The sequence below is a fragment of the Canis lupus genome, chromosome 34 (genome assembly GCF_011100685.1).
Source record: "Canis lupus familiaris isolate Mischka breed German Shepherd chromosome 34, alternate assembly UU_Cfam_GSD_1.0, whole genome shotgun sequence".
NCBI lineage: Eukaryota > Metazoa > Chordata > Mammalia > Carnivora > Canidae > Canis > Canis lupus.
In genome coordinates this window covers 22,080,315-22,093,263 of record NC_049255.1, presented here as the reverse complement: position 1 = coordinate 22,093,263, position 12,949 = coordinate 22,080,315, and the positions used below count along the sequence as shown (strand labels likewise).

Genomic DNA, 12,949 nt, shown 5'->3' with positions numbered 1-12,949 from the left:
CTAAAAAAAAAAATGAGTAAATAAATCCAATCAAGTGTTGGATTTAAACATGAACCATCACCAAGAATCTTCAAGTCCTTTCTTTAGGAGATTCTTCCTCAATACTGTGGAACTAAGAAATAGCTCAGATAACAGGTGAATGTGCTCATTCACTGAATGACATTCAGTGTCATTATTTTCTTTATCATGAGAGGGGCACAAAAAAGGGACTCCTATATGTATCTCAGGAGATTTACAGGACAGCTATGTCAGGAAGTGAAAATAACCTCATTATGGATAACAAATGTATCACCAGCAGGAGCCAAGTCTGCCGACTTCTCTCCTGTCCCTCAGCAATAAAATCTAACAGCCACTCGATTATGAGATCAGCTCAAGCCCCAATTACAGCTCAAAGTTTGAGGACAAAAGTGTTTCCTTTGTGAAAAGAAGTTGATAAATCATATTCGCCGTGAAAAAGTTTGTCTGTACATCATGTCCTTTGATGGGCTATTCTTAAGAGTCCCAAGATTCCAGAGGGCCACGCAACGGGCTGGCTTGCATTAGATTTCTGCAAAGCTGGCAGCCTTATTCTGGAAGTCTTACATTACAGGTAACCTGATGACAGGGAGGGTGGGCCACAGGCATGCATCTCAGCTCGCCTGTGAAGCCAACGCAAGAGAGCTTGCAGGACTGATACGCTGGGATCAATGAAACTCTCCGGGGAACTGGCTGTTCCCCTTTCAAATGCCACCTCCCTAATCTCTCCACTTGCTCAAGTCAGATTCTTCAAAGCTCTGAGCAGGACACGAGGCTGGCATGAGCAGGAGAGGCAAAGGAAGAATGCTGTCTATAAATCATGGGTGGAGGGAAAAGCATCAAATTTACGGATGGTTAACAATCAGAGTCAGAATTGAGGAACACTGCTTGGAACTAGAATTGCTTCCTTTAGCCATGAAGAGAAAACAAAGTTTCTTAATATTTATTAAGGGCCTACTGTATGCTGGAAAATGTGCTGGGCAGTGGGTCAGGAGGCCTGTCCTCCAAGACCTTGAAATCTATGAAGGGAAAAATCATAATACCAAAAAAAGTGATTGTATGTCCAAAGGCCAGGTCTTTTTCTCAAAGCACAGCAAAAAACACTAACTTGAGGCTTTTCAGTGTTTGCACACAGATAATACTGTGGGTCATGGGTTATGAGAAAAAGAGTTCGCAAACTGACAAATGTGTGTGAGGCTGGTAATCAAGACAGATTGACTTATATTCACAAAGAGGCCTGGTCACTAGAGTCCAGTGAGAGGGAACACTCTGCCGCCCAAAGTGGTGTTCTCACCAGACCTCTCGATTCTCAAGTAGGTGCCGTAGAAAGCTTATCTTTTACTCAACCACCAGTCCAAAAGCATTCCAGGTCAGTACGTATGAATCTTTTCAATGACCACAGAGTAATGCATTATTTGGATATGTCACCAAATATTGAAATGGTTCCCACTGATGAGTACGTAGGCTCTTTCCAGTACTCCGCCACCACAAATCAATATATCGACTCTTCCATAAGTGAAATCCACTGTTATCCTTTATTTAACATGGTGACTAAAAAAAAAAAAAAAAAAAAAAGGCATCCCCATAAATGAAGTGGTGGACTGAAAATGAGAAATACATGCTGAAGTCAACTGTTTTTTAATTCAAATCTGGAGAGGGCCCTTCCTTGTGCTGGCAAAGAGGAAAACACTTGGGCAGGCATAGGAAAACAGAACAGCCATCCTGCAGACGTCTGCCTATAGGACAACCTGTTATCATTCCATATTATCTTACTCATATATTTAGATAGTGGATAGTATCACAGTCTCTTGGGGCTAGAGCATGCATGTGAATAGCCCAAAAGCATGAAAAAAAAAGTAGAAACATTTTGCTTTGCTTTCAAATTATTACTTGCACAACTGAACTCTCACAAAACTAGGAAACTCATGAAACGAAGGGATCAAAATTCAGATTCAGTGAACATTTATATCCATCCCTATGACAAGCCAGGTGCCCATGAGAGCATGACACTGGTCATACAATCCCCATAATAAAAATGTATTAACATCCCCATTTGGCCAGCTCCCATGTGCTGCTAGCAACTTGCAGAATCAAAATCTGCACCTAAGTTTCTTGCCATCTTTAAACCTGTCAACTATCTCCTGGCTAATGATTCCTTGCTACCATAGTAGACCGGCACCTCGTGATGTTACATGGGAGGCCTCTCTGATTATAGCAGCCATCAGATTATAGAAATAAGAAAGGAATCTAAAACTAAGTCCTAAATTCGGGTGGGTTTGGGTTTGGGTTTGAACGTATGTGTGTGCATGTCTGTGAGATAGAGAATATGGAAAAAGGTTACCGCACTTCATTTTATCTCGGTGGAAGAAGTTTAAAATAAATATCACGTGTTTAAGAAACTGGAAACACATTTGTTATTTAAAAAATAGAGAAAGCAAATAAGCATACATGCTGTAAAGATATTAATTACATTTTGGCAAAAAGTCTGAGTAAAATGAGAATTAAAAGAGAAAACACGAGAGGATGATGACAAGTGATAAAATGGTACTAAAAAGATTTTTATTAAAAAATTACCAGAAGACGATGCAGTAAGTGTGGCTCCTCCTAATGACAGCTGCTTCTGCTGCTTTCTGTTTGTGGGCAGTTTTAAATGATAGTATTTTATTTTGGAAAGTTGCTTTCAAATGCACAGATGTCAAATAAATAGGTGTTATATGATCTGATATTTAAAAAGTTCTCCATCAGCTGGGCTTCAGCACCATACCACACAGGGCCTGGATGTCCCTGTACGTCTCCTTCTATCAATCAGGAGGAAAGGCCGTCTAGACAGGATGGCAGAGAGACTTGAGCTGAGAGTGAGGGGCCCTGGGTTCCTCACCCACCTTGACTGGTGATCAGACTTGTCACCTTTACTTCTCTAACTTTCCTCATTTAGAAAAGTGGGGCTAACAGCCATAGTCGTGAGGCCCAACAAAATAAACAGGTGAGAGTGTACTTTTAAAAACAGTGAGGTTCTGTGCCTATGTGGGAAGATATATAATTTGGTTCAGAGAGTTAGATGCTGTTGTGTACAAGATTCTGGTGTCCTTGGCTAAGATCTTAGGGGTTTTTTTAGGTGATTTCAACAGCTACTCAGATGCCCTAAATTTAGGAGAAATGCACTTGGGCCTAAAAGAAAACTGATGGTTTTCTAACGTACTTACTAAAACTAAAACTCTAAACACCATGTGATACTCTAGTAGGAGAGAATGGACAACTAACTCAATCACCTTGTCTCATGAAATTTGTAGGGTGGACTGGAGGAAAGCCAAGAAAGGCAACACAGCTTAATCAAGGCTGTTCATTCATGGCAGGCAAAATACATAATAAGAACTTAAGTCCTTCTACAAATGTCCTATGATGATGATTTAATAGGACTCCACCATAAAATAAAAGAAAGTAGGTTTCACCGGACTCTTCCCTATCCTCACAAAGGTACCGACTAATCTCGAGAAAGACGAAGTGACTTGGCTAAAGTCACAAAGATGATCATGTCTAGAATCCAGGTTTTCTGGCCCCCAAACAGGGGCCCTCCCCATTGCAGCAGTGCCTACCCCTTCACGCAGGGTACTGATCTCACTGCTGTCCCTCATAAGGAAATTTTACCAGTATGCTCCGTAAGATATTTTTTTTCTTTTTTAACCTACCACTTAGGTATGTCTCCCCAGCCTTTTTTTTTTTTTTTTTTTTTCTGTGACACAATTTACTTCTCTGAGAATGGGGCTTTCTTTGATGGTTCAGAATGATGTTCAATCTGAGAAAAACCTTAAGATTTCTGTATGAGGAGGTGATGAGGGAGGTGAGGGGAGATGGGATTTAATGTTCCACTTGTAGCAAGTTCCACAACCATGGTTCTTAAAGCATTTTAGAAGGGAAATGCTCAATCATTAGTGGCCTCAGTAGGCCCATTAGCCCTTCCGACGTGCTTATTCCTAACATAGTGGAGGTTGGCCTGAGTATGCAAACAAGAACCTGTTAGCCAGGAAGATCAGGGATTGTGAACACCCAAGCAGCGACCTCTATTCTAACGCACATCATGCTCCATTTATAAAATGGCTATTCCAGCAGGTTTTCAGCAAGATATTACTTAGATGGATCAACCAATATTTATTTAAGGCCAATGGACTCTAAGTTTACTCACCTTTAGGATCCATTCTCCAGGATTATTAATATAAAAGACACTCAAGACTGTGACACAATTGATAAATAACACATGGGAGGAAGATCAGATTTTAGGCTCATACTTAGACTTTATGTTTGAAATATGAACCGTGACAGAACCGCTTCTCAAACCATGAAAGAAAAGCACAAAAATAAAATTTTAGACCATTTTGAACATCGTGATGTGGAATGGGAGAAAAAGAACACAATCTAGTTGGGGAGGGGACAATCAGAAATAGGTCCAGCTACACAAAAGCCTCTGTCCCTTGAGGGGTGTCACTTAACCTCCACATTCTTAAGCTTCTCTTGCTAGGAAAATGGGAATCATAAATTGTGTCCTACCTAGTTCACTAAGAAGTGAAGACAAAATGAGGGAACACATGTGAAACTACATGGGACATAGTGTCACAAATGTAGATTGTTTTATAAAGGATATACAGTTGGATTAATGCTATAGCGAGCTAGACGCTGTAACATAAAAAAGTAAAATACTTTCCAAAGAAACCTATTTGCCAAAGATGGGGGAAAAAAACTGTTAAAACAACTGTAAAGCTACTTCTCAATAAGGTGATAATATTGGGAAGCACTTATAATCCATGCAAATTTTAAGTTGCTTGAAAAACATGCATGCCACTTTGGTGTTGGGCATTCTTTGATCAAGTAATTAAAACCGGTCTTGTAAGTCTCCTCCCTTATATATGAATTTTATTTATAATACATTACAAAACAAACTCTGAAAGAGAATAAACATTCTTACACCTTTCTAATTTTTTAATATATCTCTATGTTTTCTTGGAAACATTATATACGTAAAGTCCTTTTTTTTTCCAACTATTTAATCGGAGTCTCTTTGGACTAATTGATGACTCTGATGTACAGTTTTGGAGGCTTCTTTGAGGAAAAAAAAATCTAAATGTATTAAATTCCTAAGTATCAGTTAAGTCATGACTCGTGCTACAGAGTCTACATGTATAAGCAAACTTAGCCCTTTGGTAATAAGTGAGATTTTAATTTCTTATTACTCCGTTTTGGTGATTTCATTTTTTTAATCGCATATTAACAGGACGTTTATGGGCAGCCTGGGTGGCTCAATGGTTTAGCACCTGCCTTAGGCCCAGGGCGTGATCCTGGAGGCCCGGATGGAGTCCCACGTCGGGTTCCCTGCACCGGGCCTGCTTCTCCCACTGCCTGTGTCTCTGCCTCTCTTTCTCTCTCTCTCTCTCTCTCTCTCTCTCTCTGTGTGTGTCTCTCATGAATAAATAAATAAAATCTTCATGAATAAATAAATAAAATCTTAAAAAAAAAAAAAGGACTTTTACTTCTTCAGCGTAATGAGACTGATCACTATCCTGCATTCTTGGACGTGCAATTACGCATCCCATGCTCATGATACTTTTTGTTGGCACAATGCTTTAGAGTCTCCCAAAAACTTTTGCAGGACGGACCCCCTCCCACCCCTACCTCATCCCCCCACCCTCATGCAGGACGGACCTCCTCCCACCCCAACCCCACCCCCCCACCCCCCGGGGTGAAGCAGGCAGGCACAGATCTGCTGACATTGTTAGGAACCCGCCAGAACCTGGGCTTCGGCTCCCGCATCGGGGCTCTAACCACCCAGGGGCACTTCTCCTCGCTCTGCTCGGTGTTAAAGACCCAGCCACGAAAGGTCGCTGGCGGCCGCGGCGCGGGTCTCTAAGCTGTGGCAGGTGGTCCCTGCGCAGGGCGGCCAAGCCGGCCCTAGCCCTCGGGGGTGGGCTGGGGGGGGGGGGCGCTTACCGTCCAGGTGGCCGACTTGGCGGTGCTGGACTGCTGGAAGGACACGTCGAAGCTGTGCGGGCCCGGGTAGTCGGTGTTGGAGGGGATGGCGGGGGACGGGGACAGCGCGTCGAAGGTGGAGCTGGGCTGCGCGTAGGGCGACGGTGCCGTGACGCTGTTCTGCGCGTGGTCTGTGTTGTAGGGGCTGGTGGACGAGGAGCCGTTCTGAATCTGCTGGTCCATGCTGTTCAGGAGCCCCAGGTTCGTGTACTGTGGCTGCGGGACGCCCAGAAAGCCCAGTGTTAGCTCTTGCACGCGGCAGGCCATTGCTCCGAAAAAGGCGTCGCTTGGTGCGTGCATTCTACAGAAATGCACCGTGGGCCTCTGAGACCTCACAGCCCAAGCCAAACGACCGCTTCGTCATAGGAGGACCAAGGGACGTCTGAGGCCTGTGTGTGTTTCGTCAGGACCTGGCACAGGTCACACGGGTTTTGTGCGGCCTTTGGAGACTGTGGTCCCCTGAGGAGCGACTGAGAGGAGAACGCACACAGTGATGCTGTGGAAGCGTTGCATGGTATCAGACAGTGGCCACATGCACGGGAGCAAAGCATAGGGCAGAGCCTTGGGATCACTACTCATGAAACTGATGTAACATTGAATGTCCACTATACTTAAATTTAAAGATAAAGTAAAATAATGCATTTATTAGTAAACTGGGCAACAATGTTCAGGGCTCAGTAGCTCTATAGAAGGTCTTTAAGGGGCACCTGGGTGGCTGAGCGGTTGGGCATCTGCCTTTGGCTCAAATCGTGATCCCAGGGTCCTGGGATGGAGTCCCACACCCGGCTCCCCGCAGGGAGTCTGCTTCTCCCTCTGCCTGTGTCTCTGCCTCTCTCTGTGTGTCTCTCATGAATAAATAAAATCTTTAAAAAAAGGTATTTAAAATAAATAAATACCACCTCCTATTTCTTTGTATTTTCCACCTCCTGCCATAGTATTCAGAATGAGAAAGACCACTGGATGGTATGTTCTAAAGGGGATTTGAAGCATCAAATAGTTGTATATGAAGCAAAATCAGATGTCCTCCAAATGTCCTTGTAGTCTTACACTCTAAATTCTGCCCCAGGGTAACAAGAATGCTTCCACCCCCACCCCACAAGGACCCACTTCTTCGAGACTGGAGAAGCACACAGGTAGCAAGGTTAGGGAAAGCCATCTAGATATCTTTAAATGTAGCATGCTAGTATGTCATCCAAACACAGCCTAATTTTTTATCCATTCTTTCATTTTCTTTGTAGCAGTTTATTCTTTGCCAGCATAGAACATGTGGAAGAGGAATCCCATCTCGTTATGATTAACATTCTATATTTGATACAATTCAGAAGTATATTAGCTCATGTAGCTCCTCTGCCAGATGCTCTTATGTCTTTTGTGCCAACAAGCACAGAGTAGGCACTAGATACGATGTGTATGGAAAGAATGAGTTAACTTGTCATTTAATCCACACACACACACACACACACACACACACACACACACAAATGTATTACTATCAGAGAGCAGGAGTGATTTACTCAAGTACCAGCTAATAAGCAAAGAGTGGGAATTCTGAAACCAAATCTTCTGACTCTGATGGAGTCCAGGGCCCTGCCCAACACCAGCACACCTGTCAGCCCGATGAGATAATTCGAAGCATTCCTAAAGTGGACGCAAATGGGACAGTTTCCAGAAGTGGCACCCACTGTATGGTCCAGTTTTCCCCGTGTAAACACTTCTGACCCACGTCAATCTCATTGTCTCTTCAAGCCCAGGAAGGGGGAACAAAGCAAAAGCAAGAAGAGAAAAAGCAGTCTTGTTGATACAGATTTTATAAAGGAAATGAGGAGTCAGGTGCTTCGGTTGAGGTAGCACTTGCAGAGTCCCGACCAAGTCAAGTGATGGAGAACAAGCAAGCTCACAAAGAAATAGAAGGTGGACGAAAATCTTAACGACATTGAATTATTCGACTAAACTTTAGGTATTTCCCACAGGGAGGCGAAAGGACGAACTCGGCCATTCCATTCAGTCCAGAGAGCATCTGGCTAAATGTTACAGGCCGCATGCCCATCCCAGGACATTTATACATTCGCATTCCACTGCCCGAATGCCACGTCCCCATTTGCTCTTCAAATAACTATTAATCTCTTTACACTTCTCCCCCTGCTGACAAGAGCAGCTGTTTGTCTTGCCTTCTCTCTCCTCTGACTTCTGCAGCTCCTACTCCTGTCCTCTGGTCCAGCTTCAATTTGTACTCTTCTAACAGGTGAGGCCAAAACTGCAGGTGATACAACTAGGGGAGAAGCGAACAACATAGGAGCCCCCACCCCTTGCCCCAGTGTCCACACTCCCAACCCCAGCTGAACTCAAGTCTGAAGGCATGCAGGCCAGCAGCAGGGGCCTAGGAATGGGATTGCAAAGATATTATTTGTGTTCAAGTTAAGGGTCAGCATGCAAAGCACTCCTGTACGTCCTGTAGGAATCAGATAATGCTCATAGAGGCACGTGCTTCCCTACAGCACTACAATTAGGGAAGCAGTCGGCCCTGACAGAAAGGACAAAGAAACCCGCCGAGCACTTTCTCACAGGCAGTAAAATGCCTGTTGAGCCACCCCTTTCCTCCTCCTTCCAGCTACACAGAATGGAACTTTGGCTAATTGTGGGCTTGGATGAGAACAAAGAAACATAGCCCTTTGAATTTTTTTTTTTCAATATATGTAAAGAGAAAAGTTTGGGGTCCAGTTTTAAAAGCCAGTGAGCAAACACTCAGTGCTTCTCGAAGGTCTTAAGAGAAATAGAGAATGCATTTACTTGGGAAGCACAAAGGAGACCCCTGGTGTAGCTGTAGAACTGAACATATCAGGTGGTACTAAAAAAGCAGAAACCATATTCCCAGTCATTTCATAGCACCGTAGGTGCTGATGGCAAAGCTTTTAAATGCCAGCATTTTTAATTCTATACAGTTTAGGAGAAATATTTTACTTAATAACAACAGAGTGTGCTTCCAATGCTAATGCCTCCACTTACGCATTGGAATTCTCAGCTTTAGACACAGGGCTGCTTACTATCCAAGACAAAAGTGGGAAAACGCATTTCAATTCAAACTTTTCTCGAATTTTACTTTAAGGAAACATATGTCAAGTAGTGTCCTCAATTGTCTTTCAAAACCATTTAAAAGCATAAAACCAACACTACTTGCTTTTAATTTGCCTAGAACACAAAGTAGGAATTGCATGATTGGGAATCTACTTGGATACTTTGCAGAGCTTTATTAAAAATCAGTGTCATAAATTTGCCATAAGAAAGAGTACTTTTGCGGTTAATTTAAGGAGCATTCACTTAACAACAGCAACAGTTTCTTATTTGCCTCTTTGATTTGACAAGAGAGTGGACATGTCCACAAAGTGGGATTGGAGGCTGAGGGCAGATTGACGTAGCCAAGAAGATAAGCGCTATGTAGGCAGGACCAGCAAAATAATTTGTGTGACCCATTACAAAATGAAAATGCAGGGCCTCTGGGTCATAGATTATTGTTTTAAAATGGTGATAGCAAAACATTAAAAAAAAAAAAAAAAAGAACCAGAACCCATTGCAACTACACACTTTTGTATGTATGTATGGAGTTAGCTCTGTACCAGGTTAATGAGGATTAATTCATTTTCCACCAAAGTGAAGCTGGTGGGGTAAAGGAAGTAATGCCTGTGCCCCTTCTTTACTATAATTCCATGAACATGGAGGGGTGTTATGCTAGGATGCTAATGTAATGCCTATTTATGATGACCAGGAGAAGAGCTTCAGAAGTTAGAACTGGACATTTTCATGCTAGTCAAAAAAAAAAAAAAAAAAAAAAAAAAAAAACTGCCCTCAGTAGAACTCTATGGGGTCTCCTATGTCCCATGTATTTCTTATTCAACAAAAAATATTAGAATTTTTGAAATGAAATAAGAATTGTTCCTTTCTAGCCACAAGGTATCTTGATCTTGAAATAAACTTCACATACTCTCAAGATACGCAATGAGTGAATGAATGAATGAATGGAAATGTTATCTATCTACCCTAACACATCTGGAAGAGGAGGCAGTCATCTTTCCACAAATCCTGAAAGGCAAAATGAACACAATATGCCGAATAAAGTATAACAATTGATTTCCTCTGGCTTCAGACAGATGCCTCATTTCCTATAAAATAACTTTGAAGTAGAAGACTCACCCCCTGGACCCTAGTTTGTTGTTTTTTTTTTTTGTTTTTTTGTTGTTGTTGTTCTTTTTTTTAGCAACATCTATAACTGGAATATATTCAGGTTCATCACAGACTAGCCAATCTGACCACAGAAAGGATGAAACGCACCTTGTTCCCTGAGACTTATATTTCAGGTAATCCCAGGATACCTTGGGGGTGCTCTGAAACACGGAACTGTCATGAAGTGAAGAGATACTCAGGGGCTGAATCTCAAACTGTTTGCTTTTACCATCAGGAAAGAGTAAGTATAGGTAAGAACTATTCCAAATACAGAAAAGAGTATTTTCCTGCTTTTCTCCTCTTTTCCACCTTTTTCATTCTCATAGCCATCTGTAGGGTCTGATTTATTTCTTCACTGAACTTCAATTTGGATGATTAGAATTAAAATATAGAAGACTAGATTTTTCCTGAGTGGGCACTGCTTTAGGAGTATCCTATAAATGCAATCCCTGTAGTTTCATCTCTTTTTCTTTCCTGGATTACACAATTAAGTTATCTTTAAATCAGAAAATAATGTGAGCCTAAATTTTCTTCTCATCTGCTCAGAAATAATGTGCCAGTATGTAGCACTGTAAACAAAACTCAGTATTGAATACCTGGGTTTATGCTTAAAGTTGGCATTGTCATCACTTTCCTATAAAAGAATTTAACATCAAAAAAGGATCCCCATTAAGTCATTTGACCAGTGAAATGCAAAGAGTGACTTAGATGTAATTTGTGCTCCTGGAACTCTTTCTCCTCCAATTTATCTGTATAAGAGAAATTGTGTAAGTTCTATTCATCAGATACTACTATCTGTAATAGATAGTTTATGACCACATGGCAATAAGAGCCACAGTCTATAGCAAGAAGTTAATAAAAAAAATGAGAGCCAAATCAGGAATAGGACATGTTACTGCTGAGAGGTAAAATCACAACTTGTTTACTTCCATTTAAATGTCCCCTTGTCACAGGAAGCAATCACTTGCCCAAATTTTATTTCAAGAAATTATATCTATAATCTTTGACTTACTATAAGACCAAGCTAAGGAATTAAATGTTCTTTGGCACTTACATTCCTGAATAGATCTGAGTAACACAAAAGAACTCCAAACTTAGACTGGGTGATGTGGAGTCTAACCCCCAGCCCTGTGCGACTAACGTGCTGAAAAATCTCTGTGTAAGGCACATGCACCACCTGGTCCTTAGCTTCCTATAAGGAGATTGATTCTGAGGATCAAACATAAAAGGCACATCAATTCTAACATTCCGGTGAATGACCACACTCATCCACAAAGCTATTTTAGGGTGCCACGAGGCTACTTTCAAAAAATGAGATAACCTGTTTTATTATTATTATTATTACTTTTTAAGACAGATTGGTCAGGCCAAGCTTAAAAATCAACAATGTTCCAGGCAGCATGCACATGCTTTCCTCAGCTGAGGGGACCTTTCACCTCAGGACTTTCGTGAAGATTCTAAAGCTACCTCTTGGGAAAAGAAAACGGTTTTCCTCCTGACCCTGGCTTGACAAAACATTCATTTCAAATATGTGCTAGCAGGCGGTACTACATTTTCATCCCCAAATATCAGCAGGATAGTGACTTTTCAACAAGCACTGCCTTAGGGAGAAATACTTGTCGTGTTTTAGTTTTCTATCACCTGCCTCACCTAAAGGAATGATGGCTTCTTTTATGCTAGAATTTAAAGTGCTCCATCCGCAGCCAAGAAGATATTTGTGTTATAATGTCAAGTTTAAGTACAATCCTTCAACCTTAAGAATTTATTTAGCATCACGTTATTCTCAAGACCAGATTTTTTTTCGTTGTAAAATATTTCCCTTCTTTTATCTTCCAAATGATCCCCCAAAGTGAACATTTGGAGGTAAAATACACTCATCCCTTCCAATAAACAACATGTGAGAATAAAGCACCTAAGCACACAGGGACTTCTGACAGCAGGCAGAGGGTTTACTAGACGGTTTTATGTTCTGACGCAAAGTGCTGAGATTCCTTTGAGGTCTGAGATTCCATAACTCAGGAAAGAGCTCCCGAAAAGCCCCAACCAACGCCAGACAACCGCAGGTGAGACAAATAAAATACAAGTTGGGCGATCAGGTGGTCAGCAATGTTGGCAAATACTAGACAATAGCATTTGCAAATCCAGGAAATGAATTGTGTTGAAGTTGAAACTCAACCCAAATATTCCCACTTTACACTGTGGAGAGCTCAATTAAGAAAAAATAAACTTCACATTCTGCCTTAAGCCAGTATTCCCTTGAAGTAATGACCAAGTGAACAAAATTAGAATCACGAGCATCTGAAGTCTGCAAGAAATTTCTGTCATCATCATATACCAAAGAAACATGGGGCTGAGCAGAAAGCAGGAAGGTATAATTCTAATATTCAGTAACTCTAGATGCAGATATGAAGGAAAAATACACAGAGTTTCAATTTCTTCAAAGTTGAAACAAAAATATGTGGGAGGACATTTTCAATCTGTAACAGCCACTATTTCTATAGCTTTCTTGAGCAGAACTGGTAATGTGAAAAGAAGAGAGTACATAGCAATGAAAATTTTCAGTGACGATGAGGCCACCTGTATGGAAAGCATACCATGGTGACTTTAGAGGCCCATCAATAATGTCTCATTGGTTTTCAAAGTGAATTTAAAATACTTAAAGATATATCTGTCAGACCACATAATGTATATATCTGTCTTATAT

General features: G+C 41.5%; 1 protein-coding gene across 9 annotated transcripts in view; it reads right to left on the bottom strand.

Moving 5' to 3' along the window:
- Window positions 1-12,949, bottom strand: part of TP63 (tumor protein p63) — a 218,388-nt gene that overhangs the window by 76,873 nt on the left and 128,566 nt on the right. For all 9 annotated transcript variants that reach the window (XM_038583684.1, XM_038583683.1, XM_038583685.1 and 6 more), the window contains one exon: window positions 5,992-6,246. In XM_038583684.1, the coding sequence (XP_038439612.1) occupies window positions 5,992-6,246 (255 nt within the window). The remainder of the gene's footprint in view (window positions 1-5,991; window positions 6,247-12,949) is intronic.